The following is a 21,410-nucleotide window of genomic DNA, read 5'->3' on the forward strand; positions in this document are numbered from 1 at the left end:
CTCGTACTCGTCCTCTCACTCCGGACGGCGAGACTGGACGCCAGCGGGACCCTCGCCCCCGAGGAAGAGGGGCCACGGCCCCAACCTGCTGGAGCTAACAGAGTGGGGCACCCAGGCCAAGGTCCATTGCTGCAGCTCAGCCCACGGGGGGAGCTCCGACAGCTCCCAGCAATAACAGGTAAACAACACTTTTTTTCCCCCAGGGGTCTCTTGACAGATAGTGGAACTAACAGTGGCATTGTGCCACCCATGAATCCAAAAAAGTAATATGTCTCCATACAACTCTACTTAGCTTTTTTGATGTCCTCTACTGCCTAACGGTAAGGATGTTACAGCAGTAGGCTCTCTCCAAAACCATTGGGCTTGGGACTGGTTAGTCCCTTGTGGACAGACTGGTCTACATAAACCTTCACACAAACAACTGGGGAAGGTGGGGGGGGTTGAGGCTAACCCCTCTGACCTCTCTAGGGTTAGCCAGACTCGTGGGACCCCGTGTCCCAGCTCCGCGATTTGCCCTCCGATACCCCGAACTAAGCAGAAGAACACACCTTTGGGGCTTAAAATCTAATCAAGCCCCCTTACCTATCGGGCCTACAGGGCTTTGGGGAGGGGTTGGATCAGGCAGAACCTCGAGCTGTTGTCCCATGCCTTGAAATGATAACATTAACAGGTGGCGGTCGTGGTCACAAAGCAAGACACTGTGTGATCCACAATAACCCAAACATTAGATTTAAACTTGACCTGACAGAATGGCCATTAGAACTCATGTTAAGATTCCAAGGGGGGATCATTTCATCACATTATCTAGTGCAAAGGTGATTGCAGGTTGGTAGAAACCAGAGATTTGCCAGATGCTCTGTTGATAAGTAAAGCGATCAGAAAATGGGAGTGCATTGATGTTTGACAGAAGAGGATAAGAGTGTTGACAGTGAATTGCATCAGGACACCTGTTTGTATTCACATACGCATTTGTGTGTTCTTTATTTTTTCATTTTTTTAGATTGTTGATGCACCTGTGACTCAACGCTGATTGGAAGGAGAGCCCTCCACACACAGCCCTGCATCATTCCCTGTTTCGCCTCGTCCACGGGTCCATCGACTGTCAGTAGCCACCGCCCAAACCTGCAAAAGCAACGCAGACAGCAAAACAAACCGCAGTTGTTAGTTAGATCTGCAGTAAAACGATGCCCACCAATACCATATCAAGGTTTCAGTGATATATATATAGGCTGTAGATCCAGCTGTTGCACTCAGTACACGCTGACATTTTCCTGCTGTGTTTTATGTAGAAGATCAGTAACTGTTTTTCTACTGACGAGAGCGTGATCAGTTCACTCTCCGAGGTTTGTGTGTGTGGTTCTATTCTGTGCTGGTGTGGTTTAGGGCTAAGGGAAGCCTCACCCTGTAGCCGTGTATCTTTTGACACATGGTATGAAGGGAATCCTAAGGGTAATATGTGACGCCCCTGTCGCGTGCCTCAGTTTGCACGTAGAGTATTTCACTCACTTCCTCGTTTGTCAAAACAACTCCCTATTATGAACGTCCTCTGCTCTAGCTGTGTTCTCATTGGCTATGGTGTAAAATGGTGTGCTGCGATTGACCTCCAGCTCACCACATAGGCCTACAGTAGTTCACATAAGATGTGGTGTCAGGGGGCATCGGGCTGGCGTGTGAGGTTAGGGCAGGGCTTCCCAAACTATAGAGATGTGGTGTCAGGGGGCATCGGGCTGGCGTGTGAGGTTAGGGCAGGGCTTCCCAAACTATAGAGATGTGGTGTCAGAGGGCATCGGGCTGGCGTGTGAGGTTAGGGCAGGGCTTCCCAAACTATAGAGATGTGGTGTCAGGGGGCATCAGGTTAGCAGCATTTGCTTACTGGTCGCCCCAAAGGTGAGTGGAAGAACCTGTGATGTCCTCACCAACGTGTCTCGAGGAGGAAAGGTTGGGAACACCTCGCGTGAGGGGCATCTATCTACTCTCTCCCTATCTGCTATGCCATACTACTAGTGATGTTACACCACACCAGTCACTGCTAGTTCTCCCCTGGGATCCAAAGGTTGATGTAGTGTTGAACTGTTAGTTTATCCCTTCCATCTCACCAAGGGTTTTCGTGGTTCTACCAACTTTTTCAATGTCATTAGAGAGCTTCGGGACTTACAGGTGAGTGATAATTATTTTCGAACCCACAACCCTGGCGTTGCAAACGCCATGCTCTACCAACTGAGCTACATCCCTGAATTTGATTTTGCAACAATCTGACTGGCTTCAAGAGATTACTGGAGCCAGACTCCTTTTCCATTGTCCTAGTTTTTTTCATTTGCATCGCATTGATTCGCATATAACACTGCATACAACACATTCCAGTCTGATAAGCTCACATCAATTCTGCTCTAAGTTTGCTTAAGCTTAGCTGTCGTTTGCTTTTTAATGAAGGCTAATTATGTGAGAGAAAATCGATTTAACTTTAGGTGTCATCTTACATTTAAAGTATTTATTGGTCTAAAACAAAACGCTCGTAAGGCTAGCACTTACCTGCATGCGTAGGGCCCTTCGTTAGAGGTAGGGCCCTTCGTTAGAGGTAGGGCCCTTCGTTAGAGTGGATGAGGGATCTGACTGGTAACGTGACTCAACTGAAAGCCAAAGTTTACTATGGGAATAGTGGAAATGTGGGTTGTCTAACATGGATTTCTTGGTAAGATTATGAATGCAATGTAAAAATACACAGATTAAATTCTCCTCTTTTGATATTGATGAATGAGGGTGCTAATCTTCCCGTGGTGTGAACTGGTGAACGGTTATCACTGCATGTTTGGTGGTCTTCCACGCCAATACAAGGATGTAAAACAGACAGACTACCACCTAGCATGGCATGGCTGCCTTCTCAGAGACTGCCCTCGGCCTCCATAGAGCTGAGCTCCTCAACCTCTACAACTATACAACTATACATGAACGAGAACGATTAGCACTACATTGTCCACTTGCAAACGTCTCACAAAGTTAGATTTTGGGTGTGAACTGTCACTTTAAGTAAAGCACTTTATTATACAGTATGTTTGATTACCACTACTTCTTAAAAACAGACTCGTTGGTATGAATGTCTGTGACATGGCGTGTGTATCTGTGCTAACTCAGCACAGAGATTTTAGTACAATATGAAGCATTGTGGACCAGTAACAAATACCCTTTTAACACTATCGTACCTACCCCAACTGCTGGCTCTGATCACATTGTCCTTTTCAGCATGGTGCCATCAACTATGTTGGATTTGTAACCAGGCCAGCTCAGTACAGCTTTGTTTGTCTTGGTCCAGTTTGGGTCAGTAGTGTGAAAAGCCCTTAACAGTGCTGTTGATCCAAGTCCCATATAGAGGAAATCTGCTATTGTGCCTACAGTGTAAAATGAAGGACAGGGTCAAATATAATCCATATCCCTTGTTGTTGTACTAACTACACAGTTACATTTGATCAAGTTCTATCAATAAGTTCTAATGTGAAATGATTTGTTGATTGGTCTGTCAAATAGCACAAGGGATTGCGCCGAGTATAGCAATTAATTGTTGAATCATAGCAATGGAAAACACAAGAGAAATGTATAGAGATTATTATATATATTTTCTATTATAAACTAGATCTTTAGATATGGCTCTGGTTCACCGTTGCTTCAATGCTAAAGAGTCATTGTGCTCGCATGACTCGTGAGTCAAAACTAATCTCATGAGTCTGTTTCGGCAGTCTGTGCTGTTTGACCCGTCAATGTGTTGTCGTCCGGTGTAACCCCAAGTCACTCTGTCATATATTCTCCTTTATCCTTCTACCCCTCATGGCTACTCAATGTATGTTTCTTTTGTAAAATGGATGTATTCTAAATCAATTTGTGTTTTTACTTAATTTGTAAAAGTGTAAAATATTGTATTTCTAATTAAATGCTGCTTATATACATAACCACCAGGTGGCTCTTGTCTCGTCTTTCAGGTGGGTATAATTCACAAAGGGAATGTTAAGCTGTTACCATATTGCTTAAAGGGATGGTCCACTCAAAATAGAAACCTACATGATTTTTCCATTTTACCTTGGCTGTAGTCGATTCCCCAAGGCTGTTTTTGGTTATGTATTTAGCTTACTAAGGCATTTGATAGTCTTTGTGTTCCGATGTACACAAGTGTCGAAGGGTTACAGGCTAGGGGTTTGTAAATTATAGTACATAAAGCATAGGGGGGTTTTCTTTGGTTTCTTCTCAAGCTTCTCTTGAAGTAGAAGGCAAATGTCCACTAAACCTAATGGTTCTGGTCCCTATGGTCAGTTAAAATCTGAACTCTGAGTCCCATCTGGATGCAATGCCTGGAAAAAGGGAGATTTTTCAACATGGAAACTGTATCCAAGCCAGGTAATGGAAAACAAACAGTGTGATTGCAATGAGCTGTGCAGTGCCTGTCCGCCCCATTGCCTGGGGCCATTTAGTAGATAATACACTGTCATCATTACAGAAGCTTTGCCCAGGTTCAGTCCTATAGACATAACTCTATGAACAGGAATGATATTTCTGCTTATCACTGTTTGTTGGCATGGCCTCCCCGCAGATCTTGCAGGCCAGAGCCTGAGGGGGTTACAGTACAATGGCATCCTGATTCAGGCTTCCCTGAATTCACCCGCCATACACACAGATGGAAAAACTATTTCCCTGAAGTATCATCATCTCACCATCTCTGTTTGCTCCATTAAAAGTGACCGTGTTTTCCCTCAAACGCTCAACATGCCAACATGCAGCCACGCCCCTTTTCCTTTGGAGCTCCAGAACTCCACATGGCATGTCTGTAAAAACAGAAGCTGGAGAGTCCAGATGCATGGTGAGTACGCATAGATGCTTGTCCATCATTACAGAGCGAGAGAGAGTGCAGAATGCTAGTGTGACTCCTGGTGAAAAGAAAGGGTTAAATCTCTCTCTTTAGTGTGGTGTGTGTGAGTGATCTCCTCAACAGCTGCGTCACATCTAGAGCACAGAGAAAGAGAGGATAGTGGGGTTGATGTGGAGCGTTCTGAATAGGAACACTTTAGATTCCGGACTCCTGTCACTCCTCAGTGACATCATGTCTGTTCTGGTTCCTAGCTCTATGGTTCTGGTGAGCCAGAGGGCGCCGATGCCCCCTCATCTGCAACCAAGACACCTCCTGCCTCTTCTTCTCCGTGTCATTCTACTCTGCCTCCATGGAAGTGCCTGGCCCCACGGTAAGAGCTGGAGCGATGATTTCATCATACACTGACGATTACACATTTAATTCAGATGTATTACCCTACTGAGCATGCTGTAACTTGTGTTAGCCTCCCTATTCTGAAGTGTTCCCAGGACTTCCATTGTTAGAGTTTTGCTTTTGTTGTAATTGCAGTTGCTGAGTAATTAATTTCCCCTCTGAGTCATATGGGTACACCTAGTCATGTCTGGGTTTTAACTTCTCTGGTCCACATATCTAGTCAAGTCTGGGTTTTAACTTCTCTGGTCCACATATCTAGTCAAGTCTGGGTTTTAACTTCTCTGGTCCACATATCTAGTCATGTCTGGGTTTTAACTTCTCAGGTCCAAATACTGTACCTAGTGAAGTCTGGGTTATAACTTCTCTGGTCACATACTAAGTAATGTCTGGGTTTTAACTTCTCTGCTGTTAGAAAGCTGGGGAAAATGTCTGTGTATTGCCACACTCATTTTGACCAGACTGGAATGAGAATATGTATGACTAGTAGTTTATTAACCTCTATGGGATCGGTGTCCCGTATACGGGACGGTTGAGCTAACGTGCGCTAATGTGATTAGGATGACTGTTGTAAGTAACAGCAAACTTTCCAGGACATAGACATGTCTTATATGGGCAGAAAGCTTAAATTCTTGTTAATCTAACTGCACTGTCCAATTTACAGTAGCTATTACAGTGAAATAATACCATGCTATTGTTTGAGGAGAGTGCACAACAACAACAAAAACTAATCACGGCAACTGGTACCTCTGAAGGTAAATAATGTACTTACATTCAGTAATCTTGCTCTGATTTATCATCCTAAGGGTCCCAGAGATAAAATGTAGCATAGTTTTGTTTGATGAAATCCATTTTTGTATTCAAATGTAGGAACTGGGTTCTACAGTTTGAACCCCTGCTGTCTCTGGATACACACCCACCCCGCCCGGCCATCTAGATGTGTGAAAGTTGGTATATAAGCTAATGATCCATCATGTATGACATTCCTGGGAGTGTGTAAACTTACATTTTGTATTACCATATAATTTTTGTATGTTCTCTAGAGTTATGTACTTGATAATGTATAAATTGACCAATTTGGCATATTTGGGTAGACTTGATACAAAATAGTCCAGTATTGCAATCTGAAACTGCACACACTGCTGCCATCTAGTGGCCAAAATCTAAATCTAAAAGTTTTTTTACATTTACGTCATTTAGCAGACGCTCTTATCCAGAGCGACTTACAGTTAGTGAGTGCATACATTATTTTTTTATTTTTCATACTGGCCCCCCGTGGGAATCGAACCCACAACCCTGGCGTTGCAAACGCCATGCTCTACCAACTGAGCTACATCCCTGCCGGCCATTCCCTCCCCTACCCTGGACGACGCTGGGCCAATTGTGCGCCGCCCTATGGGTCTCCCGGTCACGGCCGGCTACGACAGAGCCTGGATTCGAACCAGGATCTCTAGTGACACAGCTAGCACTGCAATGCAGTGCCTTAGTCCACTGCGCCACTTATTATCTTTTACCAGATCTAATGTGTTATATTCTCCTACATTAATTTCACATTTCCACAAACTTCAAAGTGTTTCCTTTCAAATGGTATCAAAAAATGCATATCCTTGCTTCAGGTCCTGAGCTACAGGCAGTTAGATTTGGTTATGTCACTTTAGGCGAAAATTGAAAAAAAGGGTCCGATCCATAAGAGGTTAACACTTAGGGACAACAAAGTCAAGGTATTGGAGTGGCCTTCACATAACTCTGTGTGGTTGTTGTTTTTATCGCACTGCTTTGCTTTATCTTGGCCAGGTCGCAGTTGTAAATGAGAATTTGTTCTCAACTGGCTTACCTGGTTAAATTAAGGTTAAATAAAAAATAAAAGCCCTGACCTCAATTCTATAGAAAATGTGTGGGCAGAACTAAAAAAGTGTGTGCGAGCAGGGAGGCCTACAAACCTGACTCAGTTACACCGGCTCTGTCAGAAGGAGTGGGCCAAAATTCCCCCTACTTATTGTGGGAAGCTTTTCGAAGGCTACCCGAAACGTTTGACCCAAGTTAAACAATTTAAAGGCAATGCTACCAAATACTAATTGAGTGTATGTAAACTGGGAATGTGATGAAAGAAATAAAAGCTGAAATAAATCATTCTCTCTACTATTATTAATTAAAATAAAGTGGTGATCTAACTGACCTGACAGGGCATTTTTACTAGGAATAAATGTCAGGAATTGTGAAAAACTGAGTTTAAATGTATTTGCCTAAGGTGTATGTAAACTTCCGACTTCAAATGTATGTATGTATGTATATATATGTATTCAAGGGTTTTTCTTTATTTTTACTATTTTCTACATTGTAGAATAATAGTGAAGACATCAAAACTATGAAATAATATATATGGAATCATGCATTAACCAAAAAAATGTTAAACAAAAAATATATGTTATATTTGAGATTCTTCAAAGGAGCCACCCTTTGCCTTGATGACAGCTTTGCATGATGTTGGCAAGGTAGTATTTTATACTTCAAGGGGTCTTAAAAATTCAAATCAAATTGCTAAATGATCCTTGGTATGACCTTCTTAAAACAGTTCATAATAGCTCAGTAGAACCCCAGCTTAGACAGGGCTTAGTCTGTAGAGGGTAAAAGACACGTCTTTGGCACCATCACGAGATAGGGTTAGATTGCGTTTGGGGGGGTTTCTTGCTATTGTAATGACCCCTGGGGGAGCAGGTAATGAACTTTGAACCATGAATTTACGATTCAAGCACATTACCCCCTGTTCCAATAGGATTAACCCACTCAGCAGAGTTAGTGAACAGAGAGCTGTAAAATGACTGCATAGAATCACATTGGGTCCTTTTTTCTTGTCTCTCACATAGAACTTGCCACAAGACACCTGGAAGTTGATGAGAGGTATCAAACAAATTATAGTCTCACAGAGGATTGCTACCCTAAACCCTCTTCCAGTTTACACATGCTATACTTAAGCAATAAGGCCCGAGGCGGTGTGATATATTGGCCAATATACCACGCCTAAAATCTGTTCTTAGGACACAGCCCTTAGCAGTGATACATTGGCTATGTACCACAAACCCCTGAGGTGCCATATTGCTATTATATACTGGTTACCAACAGAAATATAACAGGAAGGACGTTTTGCATCATACCCGTGGCATATTGTCTGATATACAGTGCTTTGCAAAAGTATTCATCCCCCTTGGCGTTTTTTTTTCTATTTTGTTCCATTACAACCTCTAATTTAAATGACATTTTATTTGGATTTCATGTAATGGACATACACAAAATAGTCCAAATTGGTGAAGGGAAATGAAAAAAATTACTTGCTGATCTGATTGGTCAAAAGACCATTAGTGGGAAAAAAAGATTAGAATTGGGCTACCAGGTTAAACACATTAGAGCCCTACTCAAGCAAACGTGATAACCAGATCTCTGGGATAGCAAAAATAAAGCTTTATACAAATAATTTTAGCCCAAAAAACACTCTTCCAGTACAGAGAGGAAACAGTTGAGGTGTGCTTTGCTTTGAGTTGCCTTCAAACTGTAGCTAAATATATTATTTTGAAATGTTATGAATCAAAACGTGCATTCATGTAGACTATAGAGCATGTTATTTTACGGCATTGCTTGTTCTTTTGAGTTTAGGCTTGGTATCATGTGTTGTACAAGTGTGTGTTAATACATGTGTGAATTGGAAATGTGTTTGTATGTGAGAGGCCCTAGGGGAGTGGCGTCACGACCAGGGACAGCCATTGGAGCAATTAGGGTTAAGTGCCTTGCTCAAGGGCACATTCTTCACCTTGCCGGCTCGTGGATTAGATCTAGCGACCATTCGGTTACTGGCCCAACGCTCTAACCTGCCACGCTAAAATGGGCTTTAGAAAATACATTTGATTGACTGATTGCTTTGATTTAGATTCCAGAGGTGTGGTGGATGACAAGTGTCCCAGCTCAGAGTGGAACCACATGTGTGGGGACTGTTGTGAGTACCACCTGATCCAGTGTAGGTGTCCCTCCCAGGGTGCACGGGTCGGGTACTCCGTCCCCTGCTGCCGCAATGAACTGGACCAGTGTGACCCCTGCATCATCCACCCTGGTAAACAACCTATCAGACCTCTACCAAAGATACTGGTAACTAACCCAAGATATCTCATCGGTGTCGTTTCTAGTGGGAGCAAATGAAGCACAGTGGACAGAACAAGCAAGGAGGTGGGCAGAACCAAGCATGACCTAGTGAGATCCTATTGGTGGGTTTTAGCATATATTTGCATATTTCTGCTAGGTAACGCCTTCTTTGTGAAGTGTGCATGTGCAATAATTCAATTCGCCGTTGCATTCCTTCTAAACAACACAATTTTTTGAAACTTTGGCAAAGGGTAAAGTCTACAAAACTTAGTCCACTCTGTACAGATTGTAATTTTGGGAAGAGAACTGTATTGAGATCGAATGTTTTATCAATGAGAAAATGTGCAGAATGTCCGCCAAGTTTCATTTAGCTCCATTTTCTCCCACTTCCCGCCATTGGACTTCCTCTCATCACCATATTTGGTGGTGAGCAGAAGATCTAAATGGATGCTTCAGATGTATACATCCGGTGAGACATCTGGCTCCTTCTTATAATCTGTGCCTCTACTGCTTCCCTGTTGCTCCCTTCCAGCTTTCTTACCCAATACAACTGTTTGCACACTGACCTTTTTCTTCTTATTCTTCACACGATGATAACGCTTTACGTTAAGATGTACATACAAGGATTTATACCGGTTATAAGTCGTTTATTCACTTTTTCTTACGGATTTATTAACGTTTAATTAATCAAACATTTAAAAGTGATAAAACATTGGTTGAAATTGCATGTCATTTAACTGCATGCAGGAACGCTGGTCTGATCCACTGGTCCCCCTGTTTCTGCTCTTCCCTCAGGCTGCAGTCTGTTTGAGAACTGTAAGACCTGTCACAATGGGACGTGGGAGGCCAAGGACGATTTCTTCATCCGAGGGAGATTCTGTACAGGCTGTCGTCAGGGTTGGGCAGGTGGAGACTGCAGGAGTGAGTAAGCTGTTTCAGGGGTAGAGTGTTTTCTAAATCACAGTGTTGGGGAGTTTCTCACTGGTTTCATTGCCAGTGTTGGGGAGTAGTGAACTACGTGTAATTCAACTAGTATTGTAACTACATTTTGCAGTAGCTTGGTGGTAGTTGAACTAAATTGAAATGTTGGTACCGTTTCAGCAGTTAATTATTTTATAGCCATGTAGCAGTGTATCTGCAGTTGAAATCGGAAGTTTACATACACTTAGGTTGGAGTCTAGTTTTTCAACCACTCTACACATTTCTTGTTAACAAACTATACTTTTGGCATGTCGGTTAGGACATCTACTTTGTGCATGACACAAGTAATCTTTCCAACAATTGTTTACAGACAGATTATTTCACTTATAATTCACTGTATCACAATTCCAGTGGGTCAGAAGTTTACATATACTGAGATGACTGTGCCTTTAAACAGCTTGGAAAATTCCAGAAAACAATGGCATGGCTTTAGAAGCTTCTGATAGGCGAATTGACATCATTTGAGTCAATTGGGTCAATTGAGTCAATAGGGCGGCAGGTAGCTTAGTGGGTAAGAGCGTTATGCCAGTAACCGAAAGGTCGCTGTTTCTAATCCCCGAGCCGACTAGGTGAAAAATCTGTCGATGTACCCTTAAGCAAGGCACTTAACCCTAATTGCTCATGTAAGTCGCTCTGGATAAGAGCGTCTGCTAAATGACTAAAATGTAAATGTAAATGTAATTGGAGGTGTGGATGTATTTCAAGGCCTACCTTCAAACTCAGTGCCAATGGGAAAATCAAAAGAAATCAGCCAAGACCTCAGCAAAAAATTGTAGACCTCCACAAGTCTGGTTCATCCTTGGGAGCAATTTCCAAACGGCTGAAGGTGCCACGTTCATCTGTACAAACAATAGTATGCAAGTATAAACACCATGGGACCACGCAGCTGTCATACCGCTCAGGAAGGAGACGCGTTCTGTCTCCTAGAGAATAACGTACTTTGGTACGAAAAGTGCAAATCAATCCCAGAACAACAGCAAAGGACCTTGTGAAGATGCTGGAGGAAACAGGTACAAAAGTATCTATATCCACAGTAAAACGAGTCCTATATCAACATTACCTGAAAGGCTGCTCAGCAAGGAAGAAGCCACTGCTCCAAAACCGCCATAAAAAAGCCAGACTATGGTTTGCAACTGCACATGGGGACAAGATTGTACTTTTTGGAGAAATGTCCTCTGGTCTGATGAAACAAAAATAGAACTGTTTGGCCATAATGACCATCGTTATGTTTGGAGGAAAATGGGTGTGGCTTGCAAGCCGAAGAACACCATCCCAACCATGAAGCACGGGGGTGGCAGCATCATGCTGTGGGGGTGCTTTGCTGCAGGAGGGAGTGGTGCATTTCACAAAATAGATGGCATCATGAGGAAGGAAAATCATGTGGATATATTGAAGCAACAGCTCAAGACATCAGTCAGGAAGTTAAAGCTTGGTCGCAAATGTGTCTTCCAAATGGACAATGACCCCAAGCATACTTCCAAAGTTGTGGCAAAATGGCTTAAGGACAACAAAGTCAAGGTATTGGAGTGGCCATCACAAAGCCCTGACCTCAATCCTATAGAAAATGTGTGGGCAGAACTGAAAAAACATGTGCGAGCAAGGAGGCCTACAAACCTGACTCAGTTACACTAGCTCTGTCAGGAGGAATGGGCCAAAATTCACCCTACTTATTGTGGGAAGCTTGTAGAAGGCTACCCGAAACGTTTGACCCGAGTTAAACAATTTAAAGGCAATGCTAACAAATACTAATTGAGTGTATGTAAACTTCTGACCCACTGGGAATGTGATGAAATAAATAAAAGCTGAAATAAATAATTCTCTCTACTATTATTCAGACATTTCACATTCTTAAAATAAAGTGGTGATCCTAACTGACCTAAGACAGGGAATTTTTACTAGGATTAAATGTCAGGAATTGTGAAAAATGGAGTTTAAATGTATTTGGCTAAGTTGTATGTAAACTTCCGACTTCAAATGTAACTGCTGGAACTACACACTACTTTATAGCCATGTAGCAGTGTAGCTAACTACTGGAACTACACACTACTTTATAGCCATGTAGCGGTGTAGCTAACTACTGGAACTACACACTACTTTATAGCCATGTAGCAATGTAGCTAACTACTGGAACTACACACTACTTTATAGCCATGTAGCGGTGTAGCTAACTACTGGAACTACACACTACTTTATAGCCATGTAGCAGTGTAGCTAACTACTGGAACTACGCACTACTTTATAGCCATGTAGCGGTGTAGCTAACTACTGGAACTACACACTACTTTATAGCCATGTAGCAGTGTAGCTAACTAATGGAACTACACACTACTTTATAGCCATGTAGCAGTGTAGCTAACTACTGGAACTACACACTACTTTATAGCCATGTAGCGGTGTAGCTAACTACTGGAACTACACACTACTTTATAGCCATGTAGCAGTGTAGCTAACTACTGGAACTACACACTACTTTATAGCCATGTAGCGGTGTAGCTAACTACTGGAACTACACACTACTTTATAGCCATGTAGCGGTGTAGCTAACTACTGGAACTACACACTACTTTATAGCCATGTAGCGGTGTAGCTAACTACTGGAACTACACACTACTTTATAGCCATGTAGCAGTGTAGCTAACTACTGGAACTACACACTACTTTATAGCCATGTAGCATTGTAGCTAACTACTGGAACTACACTACTTTTTTTGCACAAAGAAAATGTGTGAAGTAGACAATAATGTCCTTTCTTTTTCGGCATCAGACCTGCCTAATTCTCACTAGAAAGTTCTTATGTTTAATAGGCTATATTACACATTCTGTTATCATCTGACTCCAGAGTGATCTATTCTTGCAATTTTGTATTCTATGACATTTCAGATTTACATATGTAACTTTAGTTCAGTAAAGTAAAGTAGAGTAAAGTTAACTATGTTTAGAACTTTAGTGTAGCTTAACTTCTGCCAATGTGATGTAATTGGTAGCTTGGTAAACTATATTTTCAGAGTAGCTTCCCCAACACTGTTCATTACAAAAAAAATTTAATGACTTGCTGCAAACCAAAAAAAAATGTGTTCTTGTTCCTAGCATGTGGAGGGGTGATTCGTAGAGCCCAGGGCCTCATCATGTTGGAGAGTTACCCCATCAATGCGCACTGTGAGTGGAGGGTGCAGGTAGAGAGAGGGGAGAACGTGGAGCTCAGGTTGGTCCCTGAATTGATCATACTGTACTATACCGTCAAATTCATTGAATCTCTCATTGGTTTTCATGAAGTTGAATGGTATTCTATGAGGAAGTTGTCTGTCACAATCCATGGACACCGGATATAGATTCGTATCTTCTCCTACTTAACAGCCAAACATAATCATAACCAAGACCTTGTTTGGTTCCGTCCAGGTTCTCCATGCTTAGTCTAGAGCCTGACCTCAACTGTCACTATGACTACGTGGAGCTGCGGGATGGTGACAGCCTGAGCTCCCCTGTCATTGGCCGGTTTTGTGGGAATGAGCTGCCTCCACCAATCAGAACCTCTGGAACCAGGCTGCACGTCCTGTTTGTCTCAGACGGCTACAACAACTTTGATGGCTTCTTTGCCACTTTTCAGGAGATCTCGGGTAGCTACAGGCAGGGATTATTGCCATCACGAACAACACTTTAGCATAGATTGTTGCATGTCCTTACATGGTTATATTTTGGCCAAGATTATTTAAATGATTTCAATCAATCAGCCGGTCGGTCAGTCAGTCATCCTGTCTGTCGCTCATCCTGTCTGTTTATTCAAATTATTATTATTCATTATCATTAATAATTTGTCTAATTGTCTGTTTGTTTCATATGTTGTGCTCCCTTGCAGCGTGCAGCCCCTCCCCTTGTCAGCACCATGGCACCTGTTTCCTGGACCCAGTACAGTCTTTTCGCTGTGCATGTCTGGCAGGTTACACAGGTCAACTCTGTGAGAATGGTTAGTGATCCGTCTGCTCCCAATAACCTAATTTCCCCACCAAACAAAGTGAGTTATTCATTTCATTCAGGTATTATAAAACCTAGCTCTACTGCTTGCTGGGAGGATAACCTTTTACTGCAGTGGGTTAAAATGAGGGTCACACAGAGTGTTTCTTGGTCGTCTTAAACAAATCTACTCTGAAACAAAAGTATACACCTCACACACATGGTTATGGGCTTTAAAAAAGAAGACACCTGTACCATGTCAGATATAGAGTTGAAATGTCTTCAATTTTGAGTTTGCATCCCAATATTACACTATATATACACAGAAGACTGAAATATAACAAAACTGTTTGACATAGAAACACCGGATTTTCATCAGTAAAAAAAAAATATCTTTAATAAAAATATTAACATTCCACCCATGAGGCCAAAGAGGGCGCTTTCAGGGTCATTTCAGGAGTCCAGACCAAACTGGGGATGGTTGATATAATATTTCTACACACACCTCTCTCTCTCTCTCTCTCTCTCTCTCTCTCTCTCTCTCTCTCTCTCCCCCTTCCAGTTGCTAGGAGACAGGTGTGTGTGTTGCCGGCGAGGCCCGTGAACGGAGAGCTCCTCTCTGTGTACGGCCTGGGGGATGAACTCCTGGCTGTTCAGTACCTGTGTCACCCACCCTACACACTGAGTGGCACCCCTCAGAGGACCTGCCTGCCCAATGCCACCTGGAGTGGCACAGTGCCCATCTGTGGAAAGGTAGATAAAGGTAAAGTTCAAGATCATGGAAATGAATGGATCAACTTTATTGATCCCCAGCACAGACAGGAATGAAGCAGACATGAGTACTGATGGAACAGGTACATTACATTAGATGATGCCTCACGTGTCAATAAAATAAACGACACAATGAAAACAAGAAGAGAGTACACAAAGGAATGAACAGACGTGACAGAGTCATGGTAGACCATTGAATGACCAGTACATTTCTCAATACATGATTCTCCTCCCTCTCTTCACCTCTCTCAGAGCCCATTAGACCCAGTCAGAGGGGTGCAGACCCAGTCAGAGGCCCGGGGGGGTGTCCTCCTCCAGCCAGGCTGCACCATGGCTACCTCCAGCTGGTCCAGGGCTCTGGGGGAGGTCCTGACACAGTGGACTACTTCTGTAACACCTCCTACATCCTGAGTGGAGGCTCCCGGAGCACCTGTCTCTCAGACGGCTCGTGGAGTGGCCGGCGACCACTGTGTGTGAGAGGTATACTGACAGCAATCAGTCAGTTGGATAAAACCCCTGCACATGTTTATCCACATTTATAAACTGAGTTGTTCGAGCCCTGAATGCTGATTGTCTGAAAGCCGTGGTATATCAGACCGTATACCACAGGTATAACAAAACATTTATTTTTACTGCTCTAATTACGTTGGTAACCAGTTTATAATAGCAATAAGGCACCTCTGGGGTTTGTGGTATATGGCCAATATACCACGGCTAAGGGCTGTATCCAGGTACTCCACGTTGCGTCGTGCTTAAGAACACCCCTTAGCCGTGGTATATTGGCCATATTCCACACCACCTTGGGCCTTATTGCTTAAATAACATCAGACTGTACAGTGCTTTAGTGTTGTTGTTTAGGTTATTGGACAATACTGTTGATTACGTGGTTAAGTGCTCTTTCTCTGTGTCCACAGCCTGTCGAGAGCCTAAGGTATCTGAGCTGGTGAGACACAAGATTGTGAAGCCAATGGCCCCATCCAGGTATGACCCGTACTAACACTACTATATGTCTCATTCTGACTGTTTGTATGTCAATCTGTACAAAGCCGGCACCTTGGGTGAATTTAAACACTGCTTCTGGTTTTAGAGTGGATTAGGTTTTATTTTACAGCAGAGGTGTCAAACTCATTCCACAGAGGGCCGAGTCTCTGCAGGTTTTTGTTTTTTCCTTTCAATTAAGACCTAGACAACCTGGTGAGGGGAGCTCCTTACTAATTAGTGACCTTAATTCCTCTGTCAAGTACAAGGGTGAAGCGAAAACCCGCAGACACTCGGCCCTCCGTGGAATGAGTTTGACACGTGTTTTACAGACAATAACTTCCCAGTAAACATTTATTCTATATCTATTTTAAAACGTGTCCATTGTTAAGTGCATTCTCCTTGTACATAGACACCTTCTCTGTCCCCTACTACAGGAAAAGTCCAGTCCACAGGCTTTACACCTCGTCTAGGCATAAGGTCTATGACCCACCCTCCTCGGGGAAGCTTCCCAGCACCCAAGACCCTACCCTGGGGGAGTTACCCCGTGGTTTCCACCACCTGTACACCAGCATTGATTATGCGTGTGCCCTCCCTCTCTACCAACACCGTGGTAGCCCCCGGCGCACCTGTCTGAAGACAGGCAGGTGGAGTGGGCGTCATGTCTCCTGCTCGCCAGGTGAGGGCAGCACTGACTTATAGAAAAGCTGCAAAGAAAGGGAGATTGTACTCAAACTTAGTCAGCCAATGAACAGATTCGTTTTTTTCGAATATGGTCCAACTTTATTTGATCCATTTATACAATTTAGTACACATTAATCACTGTACAAGTGTCCCTGATACATTTACGTCATTTAGCAGACTCTCTGGTTAAGTGCCTTGCTCAAGGGCACATTGGCAGATTTTTCACCTAGTTGGGTCGGGGATTCAAACCAGCAACCTTTTGGTTACTGGCCAAACGCTCTTAACTGCTAGGCTACCTGCCTCCGCAGGTGTACATGGAGGTTAGAAACATAGTCAGAAAACAACCTATTTCCTCTCCCATCTCTGACACCTACTCCTCTCTCTTTCTGTGACAGTGTGTGGTCAACTCCCAGCAGCCTTTAGCCCTCAGAACCTCACTGAGATTGGCTGGCCCTGGCATGCAGCCATCTACCTACGCTCCCCCAGCATCCGCAGTGCTGGCTCTAGCCTACAGGGGGCACCAGAGGAGGCCTCCTCTCCCTGGCAGCTGGCGTGCAGTGGAGCTCTAGTCACCCAGCTCAGTGTGCTGGTGGCAGGTCACTGCCTGGTGGTTGCAGGAGTGAGCAAGCCCCAGTGGGTAGATCCAACCAACATTAAAGTGGTGATGGGAATACACAGCCAGGGCCAGATGAAGACACTGCAACAACTGCAGGTGGGTGTGAGTGATGCTAGGCTAGGGGGGATGCTGTTTATTTTGTATTTATTTTATTTAACCTTTATTTAACTAAGCAAGTCAGTTAAGAACAAATTCTTATTTACAATGACTGCCTACTTGTAAAGCACCCCCGGCCAAAACCTCCCCTAATCCGGACGACGCTGGGCCAATTGTGCGCCGCCCAGCTGTATCTACACAGGGCGTAAAAGTGTGGGCGTGATACACTTTATGTAAGGGAAAATCAAGTCTGGCATTTCAAAGTGGAAATTACAAACTTCAGAAGCCTTTCTAAACCTCAAATACACTACAAGTTTTACCTTTCTGCACTGTTCTCCTTCAACAGGGTGATCAAATTAAGATCCTACATCTGTATGACACACTGGTATAAATAATATATTGTCATGTCAATGGGAGATGTTGGAAACTAAGGTTGGAATTTGTCCTAAACAATTAGACCTCCTTGCGTTATGCACAAACACTTGTCCCCTCCAGAGAACAGATTGTAGGAGTGTTGTCGCCAACCGCACTGACCAAATCTCAATGCACATGGCAAGTCAGTAAGCTGTGCTTAGGTACTTCCAAGTTACATGCTGGGGCACTTATGTGTTTAGACTGAGCCAAGCAAGCTGCCACTGCTCTAACTCTCTGCACGGCATTCATTTTGGTTCGATCTGCCTCATGTCTCCTCTGATCCAACAGGTTTCCTCTGTCTTGGCTCATCCCAGCTTCGATCCTGTGACACTGGACTCAGACCTGGCTGTTCTGAAGCTACGGGACAAGGCCAAGATCAGTGAGCGTGTGCTGCCCGTGTGTCTCCCCAAAATGCAAGGCGGGGAGGTGACCGCCACACAGGGCTATGCCACAGGCTGGCTCCTTGCATTTGACTCAAGGTCCAGTTCCAAACCCAGCGTAGCCGGCGAGACAGCCCAGACTGGAGTGGTCGAGCTGGGGGATGTCCTTCAGTGCGAGAGGCAGTTTGCTCTGAGCGGGGCCCCTGTCACCATCACTGACAATATGCTGTGTACAATGCACCACCCTCTCAATCCCACCAAGCCTTGTCCCACTGTCAGTGCAGGCATCACAATCATACCATCTCCTGCCACTAAGCCATCATCGGGTCCTTCGGAGGGACAGGGGGACAATAGTGTTGTCTGGGAGCTTCTGGCTTTAGAAAGTTTTGGTTATGAGAAATGGAACTGTGGCCCAGTGCTTTACACAGTCCATGCCCGGATAAAAAACTTCAAAGACTGGATAGAGAAAAACATGAAGTAGATCTCTGATTTGACTCCATGTCTCAGCCACTGTCACCATCATTGACAGTCTGTTTTTATTTTCTAACAACTCACTTCCTCACTGTGCGAGTTCCCTGAAATAGATGGCAGGGCTAAGCGCTTGGCAGTGTATTCTGCTGAGCCAATTGGAAACTTCCTAAGACGAGATGTGGGGAGGACAGTCATCCCTGGCACTATTTACTATTATGTATATTTTGCACTAATTACTATTATGTACACTGAACAAAAATATAAACGCAACATGTAAAGTGTTGGTTCCATGTTTCATGAGCTGAAATAAAAGACCCCAAAAATGTTCCATACGCACAAAAAGCTTATTTCTCTCAAATGTTGTACACAAATGTGTTTACATCCCTGTTAGTGAGCATTTCTCCTTTGCTGAGATCCATCCACCTGACAGGTGTGGCATATCAAAAAGCTGATTAAACAGCATGATCATTACACAGGTGCACCTTGTGCCGTGGACAATAAAAGGTCACTTAAAATGTGCAGTTTTGTCACACAGCACAATGCCACAGATGTCTCCCGAGTGGCGCAGTGGTCTAAGGCGCTGCATCGCAGTGCTAGCTGTGCCACTAGAGATCCTGGTTCGAATCCAGGCTCTGTCGCAGCCGGCCGCGACCGGGAGACCCATGGGGCGGCGCACAATTGGCCCAGCGTCGTCCAGGGTAGGGGAGGGAATGGCCGGCAGGGGATGTAGAGCATGGCGTTTGCAACGCCAGGGTTGTGGGTTCGATAAAATAATGTATGTGCTAACTGTAAGTCGCTCTGGATAAGAGCGTCTGCTAAATGACTTAAATGTAAATGTAAATGTCTCAAGTTTTGAGGGAGAGTGCAATTGGCATGCTTGACTGCAGGAATATCCACAAGAGCTGTTGCCAGAGAATGTAATGTTAATTTCTCTACCATAAGCTGACTCCAATGTCTTTTTAAAGAATTTGGTAGTACGTCCAACCGGCCTCACAACCGCAGACCACGTGTATGGTGACGGTGTGAGCGGTTTGCTGATGTCGACGATGTGAACAGAGTGCCCCATGGTGGCGGTGGGGTTATGGTATGGGCAGGCATAAGCTACGGACAATGAACACAATTGCATTGTATCGATGGCAATTTGATTACACAGAGATACTGTATTTGTATTTGTATTTATTATGGATCCCCATTAGCTGCTGCCAAGGCTGCTGATCCACGCCCCTACTTTTTTTTAAAGGTATCTGTGACCAACATATGCATATCTGTATTCCCAGTCGTGAAATCTGTAGATTAGGGCCTAATGAATTGATTTCAATTGACTGATTTCCTTATATGAACTGTAATTGTTGCATGTTGCGTTTATATTTTTGTTCAGTATTTATTTACCACTAATTACTATGATGTATATTGATTTACTACTCATCCCAAGGAGAATGTTGACTGCAAATGTCATAACCATATCATAAGCATATCATAACCATAAAATAACCATATCATATCATAATCATATCATATCCTTGTTTCATCCGGGGTTAAATACAAGCTTTTTGAACATTTTGGATAATTTAAATAATATAATAATAAATAATTTTTTGTTGAATGTATGTGTGTACTGCACTGTACTGAACTGTCTGTATGTCGAGCCCTATGTACAGTAGGTCTATGTACTATACTATACTATATTATACTGTACTGTACTATACTGTACGTACTGTGTACATTAAATGTAAGTGTGAAAGTGTGTTGTGTGTATCTGCGTGAGCGAATGTGAGCCTCACTGCAGATAGTCAAACATGTGCTGTCAGTCATTGAGAAACCCTCAGAGGATTGGTCGTCCTTATCCTTCTGTTTGTCAGACTCAGACAGACACCTCAGCTTCCCCCCAGCTCCTCAGAACAGGATGACACCCTTACAGCCAATGGAATTACACAATGGGAGATTCTCAGTTGGATTTTCCTTGACTCCTCGCGTCCTCTCTCCTCGCCCCCTTCTCAAGACCCATTGGAGGAGAAGGTCAGAGAAGGTTTTGAGAAGGAGGCGAGGAGAGAGGACACGAGGAGTCAAGGAAACGCCATTGAGATTCTTCCCGTGCATGCTGCCATAGCAACTGTCACTACCATGGTTAGTGTGGATATCAACGGGTAACCCAAATGTAATGTATTTGAGAAATGGTTGGAATGACGTACTGAAGCTTCTGTTACTGTTCTCTAAATCAATGAGTCATGTAATAACTGTACAAATTCTTGCTCAAGTGGAGAAGGCAGGTACACCAATGAAAATAAAAAATAATTGTGATTTAATTGTGATACTCAGGAAGACACCATACCAGTTTAGTGGCCTTGCGGTTAAGTAATGCTCTTGTTATAATGAAAACCAAATGTATCTTTAATAGAGATCCATGGGACGTTAGGTGATCGTTCTAGACCCCTCAAACTCAACTCTGGTAGTAGAAGCCAGTTCCACTGCGTTTATTCACTGTTCCCCTCTAATCAGGGAGTGATTTAGACCTGGGACACCAGGTGTCTGACATTAATGATCAGGTAGAACAGAAAAGCAGCAGGCTCCGGACCTCGTAGGGTCAGAGTTGAATACCCCTGCTATATACTTTCACTTGGAGGTAGCTTAGTGGTTAAGAGTGTTGTGCCAGTAACTGAAAGGTCGCTGGTTCTAATCCCCGAGCCGACTAGGTGAAAAATCTATT

The 21,410-nt window shown here is 43.6% G+C and overlaps 2 protein-coding genes across 3 annotated transcripts in view; both read left to right on the top strand.

Moving 5' to 3' along the window:
• LOC121546407 (cryptochrome-2) overlaps positions 1-2,130 on the top strand; it is a 28,140-nt gene extending 26,010 nt beyond the window's left edge. For both annotated transcript variants that reach the window (XM_041857675.2, XM_045209064.1), the window contains exons 11-12: positions 1-178; positions 1,001-2,130. The exon at positions 1-178 is cut by the window's left edge. In XM_041857675.2, the coding sequence (XP_041713609.2) occupies positions 1-175 (175 nt within the window). In that variant the 3' untranslated portion in view covers positions 176-178; positions 1,001-2,130. The remainder of the gene's footprint in view (positions 179-1,000) is intronic.
• Positions 2,131-4,813: 2,683 nt separating this feature from the next.
• On the top strand, positions 4,814-19,018 carry pamr1a (peptidase domain containing associated with muscle regeneration 1a). Its single transcript, XM_041855713.2, has 12 exons — positions 4,814-5,219; positions 9,159-9,338; positions 10,163-10,288; positions 13,436-13,550; positions 13,745-13,962; positions 14,202-14,309; positions 14,859-15,059; positions 15,320-15,547; positions 15,982-16,048; positions 16,483-16,724; positions 17,125-17,441; positions 18,144-19,018. The coding sequence occupies exons 1-12, from the start codon at positions 5,018-5,020 to the stop codon at positions 18,714-18,716; spliced, it is 2,577 nt and encodes an 858-aa protein (XP_041711647.2). The 5' UTR covers positions 4,814-5,017; the 3' UTR covers positions 18,717-19,018.
• The last annotated feature ends 2,392 nt before the right edge of the window (positions 19,019-21,410 follow it).

Source organism: Coregonus clupeaformis, chromosome 29 (assembly GCF_020615455.1).
Source record: "Coregonus clupeaformis isolate EN_2021a chromosome 29, ASM2061545v1, whole genome shotgun sequence".
Taxonomy (NCBI): Eukaryota; Metazoa; Chordata; class Actinopteri; order Salmoniformes; family Salmonidae; genus Coregonus; species Coregonus clupeaformis.